A 25,332-nucleotide genomic window follows, 5' to 3' on the forward strand; every position below is an offset into this window, starting at 1 on the left:
AGGTCTATATAAAGAGACTTCAGATACAGTATTAAGGGACCACTAAGGTCTATATAAAAGCATCCAAAGAGCACCATGCCATGGGACCTATTTTTGGGGCTTTTCAGTAGAGAGGGGACAAGAAGTAGAACAGAGAGGTGAGGGTTAATTACACAGAACCAAGCATCACTGGCTGGAATCAAACAGCAGGATGTTGGAATTATAATAAAGCCTACTAGGATAACAGGACCCCTGTTATGGCTAATTTTTACCTTTCCCATTAGCACTTTGGAAATTTGATTTTTAAAAATGCTGTAAATGATTTTACGATGAAATTTCCTGCAAATAGTGAGACTGCAGTAGCGCTATAGGTGCAGGGTCATCACAAAGTTTTAAAATTGTTCTGATTGGATCAATGTGTTCGTTTTAGACGGTCAAAATAAATCTCCAGAAATAAATGGTAATTTTTTCTTAGCAATACCATGAAAAAATATGCACAAAAAGAGTACACAAAAAAAACACACACAATTTTTCAAGTTTGATTCGACTTTTATTGAAGCTTAGAGTGCACACAGTAACCCTTGTAAAAAACCCTCAAATAAATGAAACATTTAGTATCCATGTGAATTTCAATGTCAATATCCAATAAAGTTATGCAAAGATATGTTCTCTACCCTAGAACCCGGTGGAAGTAATAAAATCTCGGCTGAGCAAACTCGTCCTACCACAAAAAATGTTAATTAGATGGCAAAAGTAATATCAAGCCATATATTTGTGCCAGTACCATAGAATCATATATGCATGAGCAAATAAATACATAGTGCATTTAAGAATCATAGATAAAGTAATGCCAAGTCACCATAGTATTAAAGTCAGAAAGGAAGTACAATAAAACACAAGGAGACTGTTAGACAGACATGAAACTGAAAAAAATCTTCTAGAAACCAATTCTAAATGTGCTTTAGTAGCGTGGTTGCATTCACTTCTTGCCCGACACCATAACACCGAACTCCTGAATGGAAATTTCTTTGTTTATGTACTGCTGAAGCTGGCGATTTGTAATGTGCCCAAGACGCAACGCATCATCGATGGAGAACTTTTGGCCTGATTTTCTGTCATGAAGAACCGAGGATTCTCCTTTGGGGCCCTTGACCGTGATCTCCTCCCAGTCGCACTCCTGGCTCTGCAGGTTGACGAACATCTTCCAGTCAATCAGCCCGAGTTTGTAGGCCTCCTCGGGTCGCATCTCTTTGCCTGAATCTGGGTCGATGACCACAATAGACCTACGGAGATGGCTCTCCCTCTGTTCCTTCTTCATTCTCACTGCCACCAGGTTCTTCTGAAGCTTCTCAATCTCCTCATCCTTCTGGGCGGTTATGCCTCTGAGCTCCGATAGTTCCCTTTGTAGTGAATCAAGCCTTAACTCCAGGTTCTTTCCATCCTCCCTTGGTGCGGACTCGGTGATAAGCCGAGTCTCTTTGCTGGTGATCTCGATCTCGGACCGAAGCTTGCGAATCTCATTCTGCAGTCTTTGGTTTTCTTGTTCCAGGCGGTTACTTTCATCACGAATGTAGTCCAGTTCTTTAGAAGATTTTGTGTTTGAGAACTCCATGTCAGAATACCTGGCAGAGAGGGAGGACATCTCCTGGTCAAGCTCTCTCCTTCTCCTTTTCTCCTCTTCAAGAGTCCTTCTTAGGTTCTCAATCTCAATCTCAGCCTCTGGGTCCCTTTCAACTTGGACTTTCTCAGTGCGGACAACTCTTTCCTTCACATCTATTTTCTCCAGGGTGATCTGCTGCTGGATGAGAACATTCAACTCTTTCTCGAGCAGAGTGCGTTTGTGCTTCTCTTCTTCAAGCTGTAATCTGAGGATGGAGTGCTCCTTCTCCTGTTGGGGATCCTGCTGAAGGACTACCTTCTGTTTGACGGTCACCTTCTCACGGTTCTCTTTGTCGCGAATCTCCAGCTCATTAAGTCTGACCCGAAGCCTTTGGATTTCCAATTCTGCATCGCGCCTCGCCCGGCGCTCCCGCTCCAGCTCTTCCAGTTGCAGATCCAGGTCAGCCTTTTGCCTCTGAAGTTGGTAGAGTTCTGATTTCAGGACCTCCTTTTGTTTTTGCTCACTGCTGATGTTTTGTAAGAAGCCGTCGCACTCTGATTGGAGGAGAGGATCTTGTTCCATCTTGACCACTTCTTGCTGAACAACCTTCTCACGGATCTGAGACAGATCCATTTTCCTTAGTCTGATCTTCTCTTCGTGGGCTGCCCGTTCGCTCTCAAGGTCGAGGCGTTTCTTCTGTTCATCAGCCAGTTTCCTTTTGAGAGTCTCAATTTCCTCCTTAGTCTTGGGGTCTTCTCTGTACTGAAGCACTTCATTGACCACCTCTTTAGTCTGCACTTGGGGTTTGGTGTCCTTCCATCTTTGAATTTCATCACGAAGTTGGTGGATTTCCATCTCAGATTTCTCAATCTGGTGGGTTTTATCTACGATTTCATTGCGAAGTCTCTCCAGTTCTCTTTCTGTTTGTGGATCTGTCTTGTATTTGATGACTTCTTTGATGATCTCTTTGATCTCCACTTGAGGTCCTCTGTTCCTCAGCATGGTATGTTCCTCCTGCAGGGATCTAAGCTGGAGTTCTGCATCTCTGAAGCGCCTCTGTTGCTCTACAAGTTCCAGCCGGAGATTGGCCACCTCATTCTCAGCCTTGGGGTCGGGGCGGACGATCTCCCGCACCTTCTCCTGAATAACAACCTTGGACTTCTCTTCCTCTAGGCTGGTAATTTTCCTCTGGAGGTCCGCCTTTTCCCGCTGTGATGCTCTTCGTTTGGTCTTCTCGTCTTCGTACTGCTTTCTGAGGTTTTCTACCTCCCTTTCAAAGGCGATATCTTTCTCGACTTTCAACACCTCTTTGATGGAAATCTTCTCCTCTGCCATTGATTTCTCCTTCTCCATCCTTCGGAGCTTCTCCTGAAGAAATTGCAGTTCATCCTCCAGCTGCTTCCTGCTATCCACTGCCTTCTGCTTCCTGTCAAGGAGCACTCTGTACTCTGCTTCAAGTTGGGGATCATTCTGGATCTTGATCACTTCCTCTTCCGTGATCACCTCCTGTTCCTTGTTCTTCTGCTCAGCCAGAAGGGTCACCTGCTTTTGTATCTGAACCAGCTCATTGTCTTTCATCACCTTATGCCTTCTTAGCTCATCCAATTCCTCTCTCAGCTTGCGCATCTCCTCCTCCTGAGCACGATCTCTTTCTATACGCAGGACCTCCTTGACTGTGTATTGCTGTGCCCCTTCTTTCATCTCTGTCTCAAAGCCACGCAGCTTCAACTTCAGTACCTCAAGATCATTCTCCAGGACGAGGGTAGTGCGGCGCTCCTCTGAGAGTTTCTGCTGGACCTTATGAACTTCCTCATCCAGCTGGGGGTCAGGAACCTTTTTGATCAGCTCCTTCTTGACAATTGTGTCCTGGGGCTTCTGTCCTTCAAGGACATAGATGTCCGTCTGGATAGTCTTAATTTCTCTCTCTATCTGCTCCCTCCTCTGGATCTCGTCTTCCAGCTGCTTCTTGATTCTCCAAGGCTCTTCTCCTGGGGCAGAAGCTTGGACTGACTGGACATTTTTTACTTGGATCATAGTGGTGTCAGGTTGCTACAAGAGAAAACCCTTATTATTAATTGTTGTTGTTTCTAATTTTATTAATAGTAGTAATTTTGTTGTCATCATGTAAAATGTTTCACCTGGTTGAGGAGACTTTGGGCGAACTCCAGATTCTGAAGCCTTTGCTTGTTAACAGCATTCACCTCAGTGAACTTAGCCTCAATAGCAGATTCCTGTAAACGGTGAAATAACATGACATGAAAAGCACATAACGGAAATCCTTCAGTGGCTCACAACCTTTTTGGCTCATCCCTTTAAAATCATCATGTAAAAATTGTTTCACTTGCGTCGTTTTTTACAAGAATGAAGAGGGGAAATCAATCCGGTGAGTCATAAAAAAAAGCTAAATAAACTTTGGGTACCAATGTACTTTCATCTTCAGCTCTGTTAATCCTCTTGTGGCCCCTCAGATTTATTCTGCATTGAGCCTCAATTGGAGGGAGGGGTTATGGAAGGCACGGATGACAGGAACAGGTTGAATGTCTTTTTTTTATCGTGTAAGGGAAAATGTTTTTTTTACTCTTTACTTTAAAGTTCTTGCTCATTTCACTAAAGTCCCCTACAAAAGGTATTCTGACTGAAATAACAGTGACTTGTCATTAAGCTTGGCTGTTGTGCCTCACCTCTTTCTTCTGTGAGTGTGGGGCAAGATGAGATAACGTATGCTTATGGTTCATGCTTGTTGTATGTTTATTGTGTTCAGGTGGAAGGCATTAAGATGAATCTCTCCTATTGGAGACAGTAAAGGCTTGTATATTATATGACTTATCTTACCTCTGCCTTGACTGTCAGTGCAGGGGATTCTAGTTTGTTCCTCTTGTATGTCTGAGGTACAAGTCCATCCTCGAGGTCAAGGATAGATCGAAACTTCTCCGTTTCAATCTCGTAGTCCTGCAAAGAAGAATCAGTAAACCACCAATCAGACTGTCACCTTATTGTGTTTCGTTATGCGGTGGCGTTTGTGGTGAAAATCAATGCAGAAAATCTTACTTTGACAGCTTGTTGGTAAAGCTGGGCATTTTTGGACACGTTGTTTAAGTCCGACTCCTTTCTTGTAATATCAGAGAGCAAGTTCTGCAGAAAACAGAGAAGTTGTTCTAAGTGTTTTTTTCCTACAGCACCAATGACAGAACAGTTTTCCTCACCAGGTAATATGCATATACGTGTATGAATGCTTGCTCATCACTCTCACCCGCTGATTCTTCAGCTTGGTCTCCACTTGTCTCATGTCGTCCGTTTCACGGGGCTCGTAGTTTGGGACACGAGACAACCAGCTGTTCAGATTGTCATAATCGTTTTGGTAATTTTTGTACGCCATCTTGGCTCTCTGCAAGCTTTGAGACCTGCAACAAACAGCAAAAGAAATCATTCTACAGCTCTAATGTATAGTTTCTATATGTGTTTTTGTGATGTGATGCTCAGAATTTCTCCCAGTGATTACAGACCTAACCCTAACTTTTTTCTTCATTGTGTAAGGAAGACTGGCAAAGCAGGTTTTTTTGTGCATGGTCTAAGTTGTCTTTACTGTGCCTATGACAATAAACCTCTTGAATCTTAGTGAACTTCCTCTCCTTTGGCAGACCCTCTCACCTGGTGTCAGTCTGCCTGTTGAGGTTGTTGTAACGCTTGTTGAGCTTCTGGACGTCTGCCTCTTGCCTCTCGATGTCGGGGCAGTGCTCTTGGAATTTGGTGGCCATGGTGTCACAGCTGCTTTTGGCTGAACGCAGGTTCTGCTCCGTGTCAGCGATAACCGCCCTCTTGGACCTCAGATCTGATGCAATATCCTACAAGGAAGCAAGGCAGATGAACTAAATGAATAATGAGTCCATGAAATTCAGTGCTCCATAGCACCACAAGTGATCAAAAACTCCATGGTGTGTCTTTAATGTCCCATTTCCCAGTATGCCCCTCTGTTCAGACAGAGTGGGATACCATTGTTATGTGTGCCAATGAATAAAAGAGCCATCTTACAGCCAGTTCCCGCTGTGTTTTCTCCAGTGAAGTGATGTCAGCCGGAGCAACCTCTTCCCTGGCCAGCTTGTTTTCATAGGTGGACAGGAACGTTTTCCCATTCTGCAGGGAAGTCTCCAGCTGGTTGGAATTCTTCAGTCTAAAAAAAATGAAAAAGAAGATGAGTGCAGTTATTGGGTGAGTAGAAACGCATTTAATTCAACACATTTCTAATTACTAATAACACATTTAAAGCAGATTTTAAAGCAGAAACAGAAACTTATGGAACAGTGCTCTCACAACCAGCGGTAGAAGAAGTATTCAGATCCTTTACTTAAGTAGATTTTCCAGTACCACACTGTAAAAAACACTTTGTTACAAGTTAAAGTCCTGCATTGAAAATGTAACCATGTTAAAAGTGTGTATCATCAGTAAATTTCCTTAAAGCATTAAAAAATTGTAGAACGTGTAAAGGATCCAACCAGCTGTGTGTTTCATGGTCTCATCATCTGGAGGCCGTTATATTGTTGCTAGGTTACTTCATAATAAAACATCAGATTACATAAACTACATGTGGTTAGTGTGAAGGAATCTTAATGTGGAAAGTAACTAGTAACCAAAGTAACTAGTAACTAAAGCTTTCAGGAGCATGTAGTGGAGTAACTAAAGTAACTAGTAACTAAAGCTATCAGATGAATGTAGTGGAGTAAAAAGTTGAATATTTCTCTTTGAAATGTAGCGGAGTAGAAGTAGAATGTGGCATGAAAAGAAAAGACTCACAAGAGTCAAGTACCAAATATAAGTACTGTAGTCCAGTTCCTTGAGTACTTGGTTACAGTCCACCACTGGTCAGAACAATCCCACCTAGCACAACAGATGAGACACTGAGGTACGTATGAAGCCCTTACTTCTCCTGAGAGCACTGCAGAAGCTGCTCGACGTGGTTGTACTTCTTGTTGGCCTCGTCCACCTTGCTGTTAAGCTGAGGAGCGCTGGCACAGCTGGGATTGGACACCAAGAAGCTCTTGGACTCCTGCACTTTAGCGGACTTCTCCGGCTCAATCTTACTGACAGCAGCAGCAATGTCCTGAAGGGAAACATCTCGGTTGGTGAGTTGTAACACGCATGAATACTTAATCTAAGCTTTTGAGCGTAACAGCATTTGAGACAATCAACAAGATCAAGTCATTACTAGAGATGTTCCGATATCGATACCAGGATCTGGAAAGTCTCTAACACGGCCTAAAATCCAGATATCGGAAAGTCCCGGAGTTTATGCACCGATCTGCTAGCATGTAATTTACCCCTGAAGAAAATCTACTCTAAAGTACTTTATATGTGTTTTTCCCATACTGACTGATTTTCAAACTGGGTAGTATATGAACGTTTTACTGCTTTCATTGTGTTTGTTCATGTCTCACAAAGAGTTTTTCCTGACAACAAATCATATCACATGCATACAGGGATAGTACTGCACAGCTGTTAAAACATTATAAAATATATGACACATTCAAGGGCGTTAATTTGGGTTCAACATACTTATATGTACTTATATTCTGTGTTGTGTGACTACTATACGTGTGCTGCTGTAACTTTGTAATTTCTCATTTTTTGGGATCAATAAATATCTATCTATCTATCTATCTATCTATCTATCTATCTATCTATCTATATACACCTACCTAGGGAAAATATTTGTTTTAACATTTGGGGGTGATTCTGGTGATTTTTTTCTGCAACAACTTGTGCTTTTTCTTAATGCAAATGTTTTTATTTATGTCAATATTAATCTCATTATTAAGATTTTAAAATTGAAAACATTACATGTTTTTTTTTGTTGGAATTCTGCACACCTTAACTCCATATATTTGCTTGCCACTGCATTTAAACTCTTTGTAACTTATTTAAAGACTTTCTTACCCCAGCCAGTTTTGATAAATGTTGGGAGGGGGGGTCTAACCCTCCTCCCCCTCCTGTGTAAAGACTACAGACACACTGGTATTGGATCTGTACTGAAGTTTAGGTATTGGAATCAGTATCAGGAACCAATGTTATGGGACCATGTGGTTACCTTCATGTCCTGCAGGCGGTCAGCGCTGTCCTGCAGCGGCCTGTTCTGCTCCAGCGGGGGGCGTATTCGAGCATAAATGCCCTTCTCCTGTTTGTCTAGGTCACTGACCACTTTGTCCAGACCGGCCATCAGCTGGCGACACTGCTGCTCCTGCTTGTCTGAGGACGCAATCACACACAACAGGATCTTCTTCAGTTGGAGAATGACAGCTTCACTAATTACCACTTGGTGCTTTTTTGATAATAAAAGATCTGAATTCTTCCACCAGTGGACACATTGTACTTTACTTTAGGTCTGCTGTAATTACTGAGATCTGGGGACACAATGACATCACTACAGCAAACTTTGGCTCAGTGAAACACGTTGGCGGTCAAACTGCTGAGTCCCTGTTAGCCTTGCAATCTGGAATATCATAAACCAGGGTCTTCAATGTTTTTTAGGCCAAGGACCCCTTAACTGAAAGAGACGGATCAGGGACCCCCTACTGGGCCTACAATAACGTGTAGGGTGGTCTAAGGCCTTTACACATAGATTTTTATGGTGCCCTATAATAGTAAGCTATTAAAACAATTGTATACATATTCATATATCATCGTGTTTTAACCCTCGTGTTGTCTTCCCGTCATAATTGAAAATTGAAAAAAAAAGTTTGTCCCTTTTTGATGTTTCCAACACTAGATAACACTAACTTATTACCTTTAGTTTTACAGTTATTTTTGGAATTTATGGTTAGTAAACCTAATTTTTAGGAAATTATACTTTATGTTTGAGTTAGAAAATCAGAAATTAGGAATTATTTCAACTAAAATTAAAGGAATGGATGTTGATGGATAATCACAGACTGGAATATTTCCCCTTTTACTCAATACGTTTTCAAAAACACTTTAATGTTTTTTTTGAAATCCTATAAAATTGAAAAGACACCCCGAAATTAATGGAAGTAGAGATTTGTGCTTGCCAAAGAGCGTTGTGTGGAAACAATCATGTTATTTTGGGGAATTAAAAACCATTGATATAGGAAAACAAGTCAATTTGACCCGAGGAAAACGTGAGGGTTAATAAGTTAGTGTTACGTAGTGTTAAAAAAGTCAAAAAAGTGACAAACATTGAAAAAAAAGCTTCAAAAGTGTTGAAAAAACGTAACGTAAGACATCGAAAAAAAAAAGTTGATTTTGACAGGAAGACAACACAAGGGTTAAATCAAGTTGTCTTAAAGCTATAGTGCGTTTTTTGTCTTCCACATGAGGAATTCTAAGTACTGACAACAAAACGCGTCCGCATGATACAAGCCTTCCGTGATCTCGCACAAGCCCCACCACACGATGGACTCTTCAGAAGAGGTAACCATCTTGTGAGGAGCTGATACTTTTGATTAGCTTTGTAGAAACTCATTTTGCGATGGCTTGAATGTAACGGACGCTCAATAATATCGAAAAGCAGTCAATACTATAATACTACTACTACTAATAATAATAACTGGACATGTTGTGTACCTGTAGCTGTGCCACTTCCACTCTGCTTCTTCAGCTCCTCGAAGCGTTTCTGCAGAGTGGAACTGCTGGTGGCCATCTTCTGCTTGATAGCCTTCTGCTGGCTGGCCAGGCTGCAAAATGGAAAAGAGTCTTTACTTTATTGATATTTCTGGAAACTTGTACTTTTTCCCCACTACATTTCTTCTCCTTTTTTGCAAAAAAAGTTTTCATACGTTGGAGTAAAAGATTCTTCCTCACATCAAAATGAAAATTCTGTTTCTGTTTTTCTCTTAGTTGATGTCAGACTTTGAATTTGAAGATGTGGAAACCCTGAATTCTATGCTTTACTATAAGGAAGCCAAAGTGCAGTGTACAATCAAACTTTTCCCTGTACTTCTAGTAATGAAGTACATTTATTTTCAGAAAATGTAAACTGTAAAAATGAAACTTTTGATTCTTAATTGCAGTAAATCTTTGACACATTACGGTAATATTCTAAAAGGTGACTTTAACTTCTACCAAAGCCGTTTTCTGGTAAGTATTTTTATATTTCTATTTTAATAGTATTCATACAGTGTACACTCACTTGTCAGAGACAGCCACTGCCTCGGCGTCAGTGGGGGGGATCATAAAGCAGACGGCTGGTGCAGTGAGTTTATGTCCAGCTGCATCCTTCACGTCCCATTTGGTCCCATTGTTCCGGAGTAGAGTGTACCGCTCCCCTCGCAAAATCAGCCCCTGTTCACATCCAACAATTACAATCTGTCATCAGCTACTGGAACACAAAGCTGCTCTCATCATCAACAATCACACTGTCAACACACAGCAAACACACAACTTTCATTAAAAGGTTATCTAAGACATTATTAAACACTATTCATTTGTATTTAATTGAAAGATTTTTTTATTCCAAAATTACCTTTTTCAAAAGTCTATATACTGTATACATCTGGGACTAAGTCTATATATATCTATTGGCTCTATATCTACAATAATGCTACCATAAACTGTCATCTGCCATAAGTAAAAGATTTCCCCACCCTGCATATACTCAACATCATTCTTTCCAAGCGGTGTTTGTAGGATTTGTGTCCTACACCTAAAAACATTGCGGTGTTATTGAATACCCCCCCCCCCCCCTTTTTTTAACCCTTTTATTGATGGACAGTGTTACAAGGTGTGAGAGATTATTTCCTTCAAAATGTTAGTGTGTAATTGAACACTACAGTAGTCTATATGCTGGGGGGGGGGGGGGGGGGGGTTCTTTAACACTAATGTTCAATGTGGTTTTCAATAAAAAATAACACTTGCACAAAGCGAGCTAATCCACTTTACATGTTTTAAAGAGCATGAAAATAAGAAAAAATAATGGGACAAAAAGAAATCAAGGGACATTTAGAATAGATTAAAATGTGCCATTAATTGCGAGTTAACTATGACTTTAATGCGATTAATGGCGATTCAATATTTTATTTGTTTGACAGCACAAGTAAATGGTTTTGAGTTGAAATGGTGTCAATGCAGCACAGGAAGATAATTATGTAGATCAGAAGGCAAACATGTGGCCATCCGGAGAAAGCTTCTAAAGAAGAAATCAGACGAAGGAATACAAATTCTGTACTAAAATGGATGAACAACAGAAGAAAAGGTGACATCTCTTCTTTTTTTGGGCACATTCTCAAGCGACGCTTGTCAGGGGCTCTGCCGGTTGTTATTGACGCAAAAGTCGCCTTCGTCAGGACTTTTGACATCAATTTTTTGGGGGGTGTTACAAAATGTACGTTTTCAGTGACACCTGGGACTAGAACGGGACACAAACCCCGGTCTCCTGGGTGAAAGTCCTGTGTTGTTCTTTCATACTACTCTCTACCGTCTCTCTTAAGGATATGTCATCTTGCAGCGCCGCGGTCGAGCTGATGATAGACGCCAGAGACGCTTGAGATGCTAAAGGGGGATTTTTGCTCTGAGAGACACTCGAGTTGGGTTAATAGTGGGACAGACGGTCTGGTTTCTCTGCTCAGTAGCAAATATACTTTTAATACCGTCCAACTCACAATTTACTTGTTTTCTTGTTATCAGAAGACTTGCTGGCATTAGCTGACTAATCTCTCCACAGTGCTGTGTCAGCGCTGGAGTATGTCCTGACTGCAGGGGGTAACATTCTGGGATAGCAGAAAAAAACTCTCTAGCTTGTTTGCATTTCTTTGAACCAATCACAGCCATCCTGGGCGGAGCTAAGCCCTAGATGTAGATGAAAATGCTTGACATTGATCCCAGGCTTTATACCCACACTGTACATCTGGTAAACCACACTAACTAAACTATGACTTAACCTAATCTTAGTTTAAAAAAATCCTTGTTGGTGCAACATGTTATCAGTGTCCTACGATGGCCTGAACACTATTTCAGAAGTTTTTCCACCCTCTAGGGAAGCACTAAGGACTAGAATAGTGAGTAAGTAGGTAAAGGTCTTTGATGTTCCCATTTAAAAATGATCAACTGAAATGCTTTCAGCAACAACCCACTACGTACCTCCTCTGTCTCGAACTCGCACAGAGCCTCAACGGGCAGCAGCTTCTGGGCGTTTTCCCGGCGGTACTTCAGAGGCGACACCTGCAGACTGCGCTTCTGGAGAGCCTTGACCCGTTCATCAAAGTGGTCCATGGCCTTGGCTTGGTCCTACACACACACACACACATAGCAGCATATTTAAACTGAACTGAAACAGATTTTCAAGTGTTATAGAAGGAGTCAGTGGTACGGCAAGTTGTAAAGAAATACTCACATCAAGATCCCTGATCATACCCTCCATCTGATACACATCTTTGAACTCGGGGTTGTACTTCTGGCTGAGCTCCGTGTCCAGCCGCTTCATCAGGTCCTGAGTGTCACGCGCTTCCTTGTGGTACTGGACATACAGACATACACACACCACACAGACACTGGTGAGCTTTCCTGTTTATGTTTTTGTGTGTGTGTGTGTGTGTGTGTGGTGTTTATCTCTAACCTTGTGGTACTCATCCATGTTTTTGAGGTGGTTTTCCTCACAGATGAGGAGGTTCAGGTACTCCTTCCAGTCAGCGTGGACTGCCTCCATATGAGCCTGAAAAACAACGTGTGTGAGCATTTTATCAGTAAAAATACTCTAAAGTCATTTTATATTCAAAGCACATTTTTAACAAAGCGCTGTACAATTGTTTTTAAATCAACCGTGTATGAACACCCAGATATGGTGAACACACTGGTCATGTCAGTACGCAAAGAAAAAATAGAGGTAAAGATTTCAGTTGTGCAGACATTTCCAATATTAACAAGAGCTGTTTACTCTCTAGGGTCAATAACAGAAAGGGCTAGAACCACTACTGTGATATTAAAGAAAACTGGAGTTATAAGAAGACCCTTTTTTTCCGGAAATCGTCTCATAATTTTAGAAGACTGACTTCCAACAAATAAGGAATGTCAGTCCTTTTGATGACGAGACATGTTTGGATGAGTTTCACCAGATCATCACTCAAATGAATTTGCCTCTTAAAGCTGAGATCAAAGGGAAATAATGACTTTTTGGTCTTTGGGGGCCAAAAATAATCTCCGATTTGGTTTTCTTCAGCTTGAGATGACATTCAGTCTTTTTCAAGTCTAATCCGCATAGCGGTGAAAGTAAATGTTGTCCATATGACTAATTAGTCCAAGAGAAGATGTATGGGGAGAAAAGTATAGGCTCTAGAATAAATCCTTGGGGAACCCCAGGGAGGTCAGTATGGTTTTGGAAGCCCAGGTACATGTGCAGCAAGAAAAAAAAACATTAAAACATTAAGCATTCATATCAATTAATTTAATGGATGAGCCTGTACCTCTATAACATTCTTCCCTGGATGATCAGAAGCAATCAGCTTCTCTCCATCGTCATTCACTTTGGTGACGGTGGCCTCCTTGGACTCCAGACATTTACTGATGAAGTTCTGTTGGGGCAAAACAGATGTGCTGAGTAAACTGTGGAACTTAATGTTAATTATTTGTTAGCATCCATCCTTTGCAATCACTGATGTTTAAGCACTGAAGCACATTTAAGTCAATCCACCCAGAAGGGAAAAGAACTATCTGCTTTTAAGTGATTAGCAGCCTATTGTGTGAAGTCGCCTTCTCGTCAATTTCTTCTGCCAGCAAAGTGAAAACACACGTGAGGAATCATCAAGGAGAATGGAGAGACACTCAGCTAACATTATGTCCAACGTTGCGTGTGTTATCTCAACTTACAGACATATAGTTAGGCTATAACTGACATTAAGATATTTGACAAGGTAACAAAATGCTTGCTGCAATCGTGACATCCGACAAAACGTTAGCTTAGTGTCTCTCTTTACTCTGCTGATTACGTCGGTGTCCACTTTTGTCTTCATAAAAGCTCAGTTCTTTGGGTCGGTAGCTTATAACAACTTAAGTCATGGGTTATATCACAACATAGCAGCTTTTAGGCATTCTCTGTTGACGAGGAGAAAACCTTCACGCAAAACAAGTCAATGGAGAGCGGAGAGTTATTTTCTCCTCCGGTGGGCGTGGCTTTCAGAGTACAACGCAATGTCATGTGTTTCTATCCCTCAGCTACCTCATACTGCCTCTGGCGAGCAGGGTAGTCCAGGTTGGCGTCGCTCCAGTCATAGTTGATCCTCTCCTCGGCCTGCTGGTCCATCCAGTACAGCTCATTGGTGCAGCGCTGCATGTAGTCCCGCAGGCTCAGTAGGTTGCGCTGACGAGCGCCGGAACTGGCCTAAGCCAGGAGAGGAAAAACTTAGAGTTACAACCACAACCCCATAGTGTCAATGGGGATTGAGTCAAAATAAACTGCAGTGTGTTTATGTGTTGATGTAAGGACGGGACATATCCTAATATCATACTTTGGAAACACACACAATACAAATATATATATATATATATACATGATAGTTTAGGTCTGCACTTGGGATTTGATGCAAAGGAGAAAGATGTAGAAAGTCATTGTGTTTTAAACAAACGTAATGCAGATTTTATTCAAAAGTTTAAAAAATGATACTGACAGGTGAAGACATATTAGGTGTGTGCTCTTTACAACGGGGTAAAGTTGCAGTGAAATGTTTTGTTTGCAGACAAAAAACTCCCTAAAGACAGGCTGGGGATTAGAGATGGAACAGGTCTTACAGCCTACAGTCACAGGTTAGGCTCTTTAGCATGGCACACACAGGTGCACAAGGACCCATTTATTATATTATTATCTATACACAGACACAAGGCACACACTGGTGTGCTCAGAGAGTGAATGTGTGTGTGTCAGGGTTTCTGTAGTCAAATGTAAGACTTTTTAAGACTATAATGGAAGACCTATAGCTATATTGTGACATAAAACAAAACAGTCAGATGTCAAAGTGCGGACACATTGTCTGAAACAATTCCTCTATACGACTGTTGTCTAAATTGGCTGCAATATAAGTTGCATATCGGTCTAATTTCTAGTTACAATAGGGCAAATTATCCTTGGACAAGCAAGTGTGTGTGTGTGTGTGTGTGTGTGTGTGTGTGTGTGTGTGTTATTTACCAGTAGTTTATTGTACTTCGTCTGGAGACTATTGACATATTCCTAGAGAAACAATAAAAAGAAAAAGGGAGAGTGAGGACATCACTAACAAGACTAACAAGGGTCATGTGAATCACATATTGCACACCACAACGAAGTATACTAAATATATGCAATATACTAAATATAATACTAAATTTGTATGATTAAAAGTACTTTTAATCATAAAATCTTTTTAATCATTAAAAGTACTTTTAATCATATCAAGCATATTATTTTTAATATAAACAAAGAGAACAACTAGCAACTACAAAGTAGGTTCAGTGTGTTTTGTGGTTGTTTTACTCATGTGTTGCTAATGCTATTTAGTTAGCGTTATGTTTTTTAGACATTTTTGTGACTTTAATATATATTTAAAAAACTATGATATTTACCAATGTTCTTTTAATAAACTAAAATAGTTGCAAAAGTATTACAAGTCGTATTGTACCGCATTGTATCGTATCGTATCATACTGTCCATATTGTGTCGTACCGTGTGGTATAATATTGTACCGTATTGTATTGTACTGTACCGTATTGTATCATACCGTACCGTATTGTACCGTACCGTATTGTATTGAACCGTATTGTATTGTATCGTACCGTATCGTATTAAATTGTGAACCAAAGTTTGGGTCACCATGAATTATCAAAATAAATCCTGACCTCTCAGTTGTTCTTGTGGTTTAGTGTTTGTACCTTGTCTCCGCTGGATGAGATGTGAGGAGCCAGAGCCTCCACCTCGCTGTGGAAGATGTTGTGTTCCTCCACCTCGTTCTCCACAGATGGTAGGTCCTGGCCAAAGCCCTTATTGTTCAGGTTGTCCTGGACAGGACAGGGAGACAAAACAACACACATCAGTCCACATCTTAGTCCACACTCCACCACACGCTGACAAGTAGGGGGTCCTCAGAGTTACTGCAGGGGGGGCCTTCAAATTATTGTACATTTTTGAAAGTTTAAAAAATTTGAATGTCTTACTGTAAATCCAACATGTTTTTAATAGTAAATATAAATCAACTTATTTGTGGGGGGAAAACATTATTGATACTGGCCTATAGGTCACTAAGGTAGCCAGCCACAGACACAGGTAATAAGGATTCACTGTGCCACATGTATGTTAACATTAAATATCATGCCAACAATTAGTATTTTAATAGTCAGTTGTTTACTTGCTGTATCTTAAGCTGTGTTACGTCATGACAGCTGCTGACTAAATACTGCATTTATCCAATATTTAGGTCAATATTCTCTCTCTTTTAGCTCTGGTTTGGTCTCCACCAAATCCTGAGATAGCTGATAAATGCTCTGATGAGCTAAACTAAATATTACATTAAAATGTTGCACTTGTTTTAAAAATTACTTTTTGGAACTTTCAATAAATCCCAGTAAGTATGACACACTTGGTTACACATACTGTACATGAAACTTAAATATTATCTAATTTAGGAATAACTTTCTTATTTAAATACAAGTCTGACATCTGCTTCCATGAATTGTCGATGAGTAACGGCAGTGACTTTGGACCTGATCTGGTTTTATAATTGAAACCAAGATGGTGTCAACATCTGTACAAGGCTGTGGATGTGTGACATGGTGTGTGCACGAAGTCTGCAAAAACAAGTGTATACATTAAAAGAAAACACATGAGATGATTGACTGAACAAGATGTAACGGATGTTTGTGGCACAAGAATATCGACGAGTGTGTATGTGCAGGTCCACCCCTGTGCCACCCAATTTAAAAGATCCTGGACTGGGCCCTGGTCCTCAGTGACAGTGGCCCCCTATGGGAGTGTAAGGTACAGTCTGCATCTTACCAGCTTCTCATCCATCATGTTTTCCCAGTTGATGCTGGGCCGCCCCTCAGTGCGGACCAGGTGGTAGATACGGGCATGGTCTTCTTTCAGCTTCATCAGTTTCTCACGTAGCTGCTTCATGCTGAATAAACACACACACACACACAAACACACACGAGAACAGGGTTTTACTTACAACATATTCATAAATACAAAATTTAAGGTTATACATTTTTATTTGCCACTTGTATATACGTTTGTACGATACATTGTACGATATATTATTTGTCATCTATTCATGATGTGTGCCATGCCATGTGTTTTATATTGTGATGCTCCCAATTTGGGATTACTAAATTCTATCTAATCTACTGACTCTTTCTCTATCATCTCAGCCTGCGGATGCTGGAGGCGCTTGGCGTTGATGGCGTCCTCATCCAGGCCGTTGAGCAGCTCCAGAGTGCTGAGGATTCTCTTGTTGGTGTCATCCTGGTACAATGGCTGCTTCCCCTCGTTGATCTTACTCACATCCTGCACAAAAACACGTCGGATGGTAGAAAGTCAATCAGGTGTGTTCCATTTTCTTTTTGTATTGTCCTTATTGTGACAACTTACAGTAAGAACACCCATCTTAAAGGAAATGTCTGTTTAAAATCCAGTTTTGTTTAGGTGTGCTGATGGAGTGGTTGTTAAAATTGAATGTATATAAGTTGGCGATCCTCGTCTCTAAAGCATGGGGAAATACAACAAGGTCTATGTGTTTAATATGTGTTATATATGTTGCTACTCTGATATCTGGTCCATGGCTGTAAAAACATGCTGTCTTGTAAGCCTGTTGGGGCTGGGCTTTTGTTTATTGATCATAAATGAGTCATTCATTCATTCATTAAACCATCTGAATAGCCACACAGGTAATTCCAGTTATTTTGGATTGGATGCCTGGGCTGGAGCTCAGATCGGAAGTTATCACGTCACAAATCTTTTCTACCAATTAGAAAGAAAAAGGTGTAGTTTGTCCTGAGACTCTTCCAGTCTTTACACACCCACACAGACGACCTCTTCCCAGATGAAATAAAAACCCATGTATTTAAATGCCGGTAAGTATTGTGTGATGCCTTTTGGAGACACTGTTGTCAGATTGTACCTTGTTGAGGTTCTGCTCAATGTCGTAGCAGTTCTTCTCCACTTTGTCAGCAGTCTTCTGGATCTTGTCGATCAGAATGGCCAGCTCCGTGGACGGAGAGCTGGAAGACAAACGCAGGAATGAATCCGCTGGTGGATTTCTGAGGACTGCGGTTAACGTACACATGTTCCATGTTTTGCAGAGGCACCGTGGCTCTGTCCAAAGCGACGCGTGAAGGGAAGATCCCCTTAGACTTAACACGGAGAAATGCTGCTGGTTGCTACTGTGTGCAACACTACCATTGTTAAAATGGTCCATTTATTTTATTTATGAAAATTTGATGAACAGTGGCATAAACAGTCACAATAAAGAAAATGGAACTAGAAATAGTTGTAGTAGTTCATGTAATAGCAGGTACACTTCAGGGCGTTATAGTATATATATACATATATTATACACATGGTATGTAGTGTGGCATAGCAGGGCGTAGGTGGACGTAGCAGAACACAGCAGGGTCTAGTGCAGCAGGAGTAGTACACTACACATTTTTAAGTATACAGATTCAGATTGGACAAGTGTTTAATAAATGTATTTGTGGAGTATCCTTGTATATCTTAATTCATTATTAGTGTTATATTGTATCCTTCAAATAGAGGTTTAAAAACAAGCACATGTCGGCCATCAGCTGACCCTGATTTTTAAAAATCAGCAAGTCCAGAGAAGAAAGAGTCAACTTCTAATCTTTAGGCTTACTTCATCCATTCATCACCTCCACCAGTGTCTAAACTCCATCCATAGGATGTTCCAATAAATCCACAGCCTCTATACCCCTTATAATAATCACCACGGTCTCTCACATATCAAGCTGTCATGCACTTTGCTCATTGCACTTATTTCAATCCTAAATGAAGTCTCTCCTGATTGAAATGAAGTGAACGTGTCACTCACAATTCCAGCACGAACACTGAATACCTTATGTATCTTTAAATCCTACATAAGCCGCTGAAAAGCTGAGTGAGGGAACAATCAACAATTAGATTGTTGTTAGATTGTTAGAAGAATTAACCGATAAAGCTCATGAATTAAAAAGTGGGCTACAGCTCCTACTTATTAATTCATAATTGAAACAATCACTTAAAGCATTTAAAACATGCACATTAAATCTATTTCAGTCAATATCACCATACGTGGTTTGGATTTGGAGTCTGCACACTGGTACTGTACTACTGTAAATCATAAACAACCCCCCCCCATACAGCTATGAGCTGGTTTTATAGCTATTAATGACTTGTTGATCAGACTACTTCTACTTCAAACTTGATTGCCTATGAGATCTCCATGCCAAGAATATGACTCATAGCTTTTCATCAAAATACCGACACACAAAAACAAAAACCCACTCACACGCACACACACACACACATACACACACACACATATACAGAGTGTGTTTTTGTGTGCCTGTGACAAACAGAGCAAAAAAAGTTCATGTCTGTCAATTCAAACCCAGCATCCATTTCCTCACACACACACACGCACACGCACGCACACGCACGCACACACACACACACACACACACACACACACACACACACACGCACATGCACATGCACATGCACATGCACACACACGCACAAAACATCTGCTAAATGCACACCGCACACTGCTGCTGGTGCTGGTTTTGATATAAAATACTATGAGAACAAGTTTGAACTGGTATATACTGTAGAGTTCTGCAGAAGAAACTGACAGTTTGTCTGTAGAGGCCCATCCAAATGAAGCACACACACCCTGAGGGGGTTTTCTGTCACGTTAGAACACAAGCTCAAGATAGCAAACACACACACTTCTCTTCTCTTCTCTCACACAAACCAACACACTCCTAAATGACATGTTTTTGGGGTTGGACTTCAAACCTCAATACATAAAGCCAAAGGGAACATCAGCTGGTTGTTAAATGTAAGGCATAAACAAAGTTCCCAATACTATTTCCTTGCATATTTGTAAAAGTTTAAAACCACTACAGAACATGAGTAGGAAAAGTTTTCAAAGCAGATGTTTTTGTTGTAAAATTTGCAACAGATGAGATGTGTTGTGTTTTCTGTGCTCCCAACATGTTAGGGTTAGGGTTTCCAGGGAGGCTCACTGGCTCTAATTCAATGAATTGAGCGTGGTTGTGTTGATTCTGGGAAGGAACGGGCACTGGAGCGTTACTTTGAGAAACACGGCTCAGATGTTCCACGGGGAGAGGGGGAAATTAGTCCCAGAAAGCTCCAGCAAGTCATCCAGGGTGTGGCAGGCTCCTGCTGTCAGTGAGCGCCCCAGCATAACACGAGCCCTGCTCCGTCTCAGCGCCCCAGCATAACACGAGTCCTGCTCCGTCTCGGCGCCCCAGCATAACACGAGTCCAGCTCCGTCTCAGCGCCCCAGCATAACACGAGTCCTGCTCCGTCTCGGCGCCCCAGCATAACACGAGCCCTGCTCCGTCTCAGCGCCCCAGCATAACACGAGCCCTGCTCCGTCTCAGCGCCCCAGCATAACACGAGTCCTGCTCCGTCTCAGCGCCCCAGCATAACACGAGTCCAGCTCCGTCTCAGCGCCCCAGCATAACACGAGTCCAGCTCCGTCTCAGCGCCCCAGCATAACACGAGTCCTGCTCCGTCTCAGCGCCCCAGCATAACACGAGTCCTGCTCCGTCTCAGCGGCCTGCTCTCAATCCAGGTCCAGAAACACGGAGACTGTGGGGGCCTAGGCTGCATATTGTGGTAGTTTTGTCTCTCTGGGGGTCTTAAGGTAGGGAGTTTCCCTCCCTAGCTAGTTGTTTTGCACCGCTTTGGGTGTCTTTGTGGTTATTTTGCAATTTTTGGGGATTGCTTCTTTGTGGTCAAATGAGATCTCTTTGTGGTTGTTTTGTGTCCCTGTGGTTTTGTGTGTCTTTGTGGTGGTTTTGCGTCGCTTTATGGTTATTTTAAATTTCTTTGTGGTCATATGACATCTCTATGTGGCCTAGAATCAGAATCAGAATCAGAAATACTTTATTGATCCCTGAAGGGAAATTCTGTGTTAGAGTTGCAAGAGAATATAGATAAAGAAATATAAGGAGTGTGGATATGTGCGGAATTTACATAGTTAAAGGAATTTTATGATACAATATTGCCATAATTAAGGAGTTATGATGGTGAACAGTAATAATGAATAAATAGTAGCATTGTATTGTATTGTATTGCACATTATAATTTAAACCAGTGTTATTGAACAAAACAGATAATAATGTCCAGTATCAAACTTACTGTGTGTGTGTGTGTGTGTGTGTCAGACACTTAGAGGGAGGAGTTATCAAGTTTGATGACCACAGGCAGGAATGACTTCCTGTGGCGCCCTGTGGTGCATTTTGGGGGAATAAGTCTTGAACTAAAACGCCCCCCTGGATCATCGGGTCCCGAGCCTGGACCCAGTAGGCCTGCTGCGTCCATGTCTGCGTCCAAGGAGAGAAACTGAAATGTCTTCCAAAACATACAGGGCCTCCCTGCAGCCTCTCTTGTACTTTCTCTTACTCTACTTCCTATGAAGAGAAACCATGTAACAGGCCTAAACTAGCATTTCACCGTATTATTGTTTGGGTGCTGAGGTAGGCACTAATCCCCGGTTTACTGACAGCGTGCCAGAAGGGCCGACCTGAGATCCTAGCGCTCATGCACCGACTCCAAACTGAACAGGAAGAGCAGCACGAAGAGAATAAAGAGGGCGCAGCTGCATTATTAGGATTCCACCACTGATCACCAGTTTTTCACCAGTTATTACAATAAGGACTCAACTATGGCTTCCTCATTGTCTCACTGCATGATGAGTAGAAACCAATAGCCTCAAAACGCTAATCAATCAAAGCTTTGCTATGGTATTTATGATAACTAATAAACAACAAGTGCCTCCTGCATATATTGTGTATTTCTTCTACTTTCTATTGTATTTTTCAATTTCATATTATGCCTCCTGACTTTTGCACTGTATTTATTACCATGCACCAAAACTCCAACACAAATTCCTGAACCTTGTGTCTTGTGTAACCACTTCTGATTATGTAAGTGTTTCTGATTGTGTAAATAAATGAGATGCCAGTGCATAGCATAGTAGGAATACTACGGCGGAAGATAAGAGCATTCCTTTTCTCTTGATGGCACCTTACACTAGAGAATTACTGAAAAACAATCTCCCAGAGGGTGTTCTTTCTGAGGCCCCTGGCCCCCCTAATAGGCCAAGCTGGGGGGGTGACAGGGAGCAGTATGCCCGTTCAAAGTGGGACATTTGGTTGAGAGGAAAATGAGCAGCCTAGGGATAATGATACAACCTGAATATGTGTGACATGCACCTACAACAACCTAACAAATTCCTTATATGTGTAAAAAACGTACGTAGAAAGCTTTTTCGATTGCTGTTGCCACGGTCCTGCTACAAGTCCTAAGGTGCCCTGTTGGGTCCTGCTGTGCCCTGTAATGCCATGCAGTGTTCTAAACTACTATTTATCCCCCCCCCCCCCCCCCCCCCCCCCCCCCCACATACACACACAAACACACACACACACAACCAGCCCAGTCAGACACCGCCTACCAAGAGCCTTGGTCTGGCCCAGGTTTCTTCCTAAAAGGAGTTTTTCCTCGCCACTGTCTCACTAAATGCTTGCTCTTGGGGGGAATTACTAGAATTGTTGGGTCCTTGTCAATTATAGAGTGTGTTCTAGAGCTTCTAGATCTGTAAAGTGTCTTGAGATAACTCTTGTTGAGAATTTATACTATAACTAAAATAGAATTGGTTCTGAATATTCACTTTTAATATTTCCAGGGTGGAAACCTTCCCTACTCAAACACAGTGACAAAGAGTAACCTTGATAGGGACTGGGCTTGGCCAGTATATGATGGGAGAGGCTGCAAGCAATTCCTCGCACATTGTCTCCGTGGAGGACAGCAGAATTCTTATCTAACCAGTTACTACAACTTTACTGCACGACCTATCGACCACACCCTCACTGGAGTTAAAGCACACATTATGCAATCCTGCAATCTCCAATTTTTACACACAGATCATACTGAAGGACACCAACGCACTGAGATAACAGTTTGTCCAAACGACAATAAGTCGTGCACCAGAAAGGACAGCAAGTCAGTCCATGTTCAGCAAATGGGCCATACTCCGTTGAAAAAACGTAATAAGCAATACTGACCACACCTGTACTCTAAATAAACCAAGGTATGTACAAAACCTAAGGTCTGCTGTGAATAAATGCGATATGATGTTCAATTCGGCAGGTGTGTAATGACCAATACATTTATTATATTTCTTATTTATTACAGATACTCCCACACAGAAGACAGACTGAAGGATTAGATAAAGTTAGTAGCTACAGGTAACCATGGGTGACTTTATCGCAGAGCCAACTCACATTTAATATATTTTTTAATGACGTTTGGCAGTTGAAGATAACGTTATATATTTGAGCTTGTGAGAACATCAAAGCGGTTCCGCAGGATTCAAAACAAAGCCGTATAGTGTTTTCTAGAAGGCGCCATAGCTAGTAAAAAGCAGTCTCGTAGCCGACTTACCTTGTCTTTGGTTGCGTTATAGCGGTGGATTTGGACTTCTTCTTGAACATGTTGACAACCTGTCAGCGGCTTCCGACAAGAAAATAGTCCCAGCAGGACAGGTGTATCTCGGCTGTGTGTGACTCCTGTGCTTGTACCGCTTTTCCCACTGCGTGTGTGTGTGTGTGTGTGTGTGTGTGTGTGAGTACACACAGCCTTCTCAATGTCAGAGTTACCACTTCCAAACACACTGTAGCACCACTGCAGTTATAACCTGGAACATTCACTATTAGTTTTCCCACCCAACCTGTGGAGCCTGTCAGTCAGCCAGGCCACGCCCCTCAGACAGGCCACGCCCCTCTACTAGCATCCCAGCGAGTCACAGCCACACCCACACACACGTAGGCTAGGCTAATGTCTCTTAATGTATGAAAATAACCACCACATCTGAGAAGTAGGCCTATGAACTAAATACAAAATAGCATGTCCTGAAAAAGATTTAAAAAAAAACAACTGGAACTGCTGTCACTAAGTTTAGGCCATTGCACATTTTTATGATATAGAAAAACCATACAGATGTGGGTACAAAACAAAACTCGACCATGTAGAACAGGGCCTGACGACAGTGTACAGTTAATGTATTGTAGTGTAACATCTTTACATATTGAGGCATCATTATAGAGTAATTACAGAGAGAAGTATGACATATAAGCATATTATTGTTATTTAATCACCCATGAAATCCATTAGGTGTGTGTGTGTGTGTGTGTGTGTGTGTGTGTGTGTGTGTGTGTGCGTGCGTGTGTGTGGGTGAGTGCCAATTTAGTTAGGGGGTGCGGCAGCGAGGAATGGACTGGCTAAACCAGTCAGACTCCACTGTGTCCTCCTACTACTAATGTGAATGTTGTGTGTGTGTGTGTGTGTGTGTGTGTGTGTGTGTGTGTGTGTGTGTAAGGTGTGTGACAGTGATACTGACACTCCACAGGGTTTACAGGTCAACTATTTCCTAAGTGAACTATGGGACATCTAAACAGATTACACATCAACAAAGCCTTGACTCAGCTCCGGTGCACTGAGACTCTCTGTCATTGTGCTACTGTTGTGGCCTATGCTCAACCTTTGAATTGCCCTCTAGTTAGTCTATATCCATGACGTTCCACTCCTGGTATTGCAGGGTGTCTGATATCTCCAGGTCTCTGCAGGGTAAATCCAGACAGCCAGCTAGACTATCTGTCCAATCCGAGTTTTCTGTTGTACTAAAACTAGTTGATCCTGAGACTATTGTGCTGGGGCACCGTGGCTCCGTTAAGGCGCAGAGCCGCCCAAGACAATTGTGATTGGTTTAAAGAAATGCCAGAGCAGGTTTTCTCCCATCCTAGAATGCTGTGTGGACTAACCAGACCCTCCACGGCAGCGCTGTGGGGGAAGGTCTGGACATGCAAGACATGGTCTGGTTAACTTTGTATCATTTTGATTTTCATATACTTTTAGCTAACTTTCAAACCAATTATGTGCCCAAACTACCTTTTTTTTTTTTTTTTTTACAAATGATGATGGAACTTAATTGATTAAAAGATGCATTTTGCACTTCCATAAAGTGGGTGGACTCACAAGATTAAAAAAAACAATCTTGAAAAATTGAAGCAGCAGAGGCTGAAAAAGCTCAACTTTATAAAAGTCACTTTTATGGGTCAAGCTCCAAAAACACTGGATCCTACATTTCCCATAACGCAACAGAACAGTGTCTTTTGGCTGCTTTCCATTTACCTCGAAGTCGGAGGTCAGAACCATGGATGTTTTGCATACTGGTTTCCGACTTTGGGGGGGGTTCTTGTTGACATCTGACTGGGAAATGGACACTTCTGACTTCCCAGTTCAACTAGAACCAACCATTAGCCCAAGCCGAGTTAACCTTGATGACATCATCAGGGCATGCCTCTTCTACCTCTATCTCTCCAGTGACCAGGGTCAGACCAGGGTCATCTGTTATCTGACCCGTGTTCGACCCTTATTTTGTCAATTCAAACCAAGCCAAACAAACCAACATCAATAAAACAAAAATTACCAGACTGGGTAACAAACACTAACTAGTACCAGTGATGTCACACAATATTAGTCTCGC

At 41.7% G+C, this 25,332-nt stretch overlaps 1 protein-coding gene across 2 annotated transcripts; it reads right to left on the bottom strand.

Annotated features, from left to right (window-relative positions):
- Window positions 1-507: 507 nt before the first annotated feature.
- ppl (periplakin) lies at window positions 508-23,519 on the bottom strand. 2 transcript variants are annotated; one of them, XM_034894315.1, is made up of 23 exons: window positions 23,409-23,519; window positions 23,232-23,375; window positions 17,659-17,758; window positions 16,891-17,045; window positions 16,536-16,656; window positions 15,416-15,541; window positions 14,697-14,738; window positions 13,734-13,895; window positions 12,982-13,089; window positions 12,138-12,233; window positions 11,916-12,038; window positions 11,663-11,809; window positions 9,717-9,868; window positions 9,152-9,261; window positions 7,659-7,816; window positions 6,496-6,674; window positions 5,609-5,747; window positions 5,228-5,421; window positions 4,830-4,980; window positions 4,628-4,711; window positions 4,412-4,528; window positions 3,718-3,810; window positions 508-3,628 (listed from the first exon to the last, which is right to left on the bottom strand). In XM_034894315.1, exons 2-23 carry the CDS (start codon window positions 23,279-23,281, stop codon window positions 959-961), a joined length of 5,277 nt encoding a protein of 1,758 aa, XP_034750206.1. In that variant the 5' UTR covers window positions 23,282-23,375; window positions 23,409-23,519; the 3' UTR covers window positions 508-958. The 2 variants fall into 2 exon arrangements, with proteins under 2 accessions (XP_034750206.1, XP_034750208.1); XM_034894317.1 differs by having other exon boundaries at window positions 23,232-23,485.
- Window positions 23,520-25,332: the final 1,813 nt, after the last annotated feature.

The sequence above is a fragment of the Etheostoma cragini genome, chromosome 15, assembly GCF_013103735.1.
Source record: "Etheostoma cragini isolate CJK2018 chromosome 15, CSU_Ecrag_1.0, whole genome shotgun sequence".
NCBI lineage: Eukaryota > Metazoa > Chordata > Actinopteri > Perciformes > Percidae > Etheostoma > Etheostoma cragini.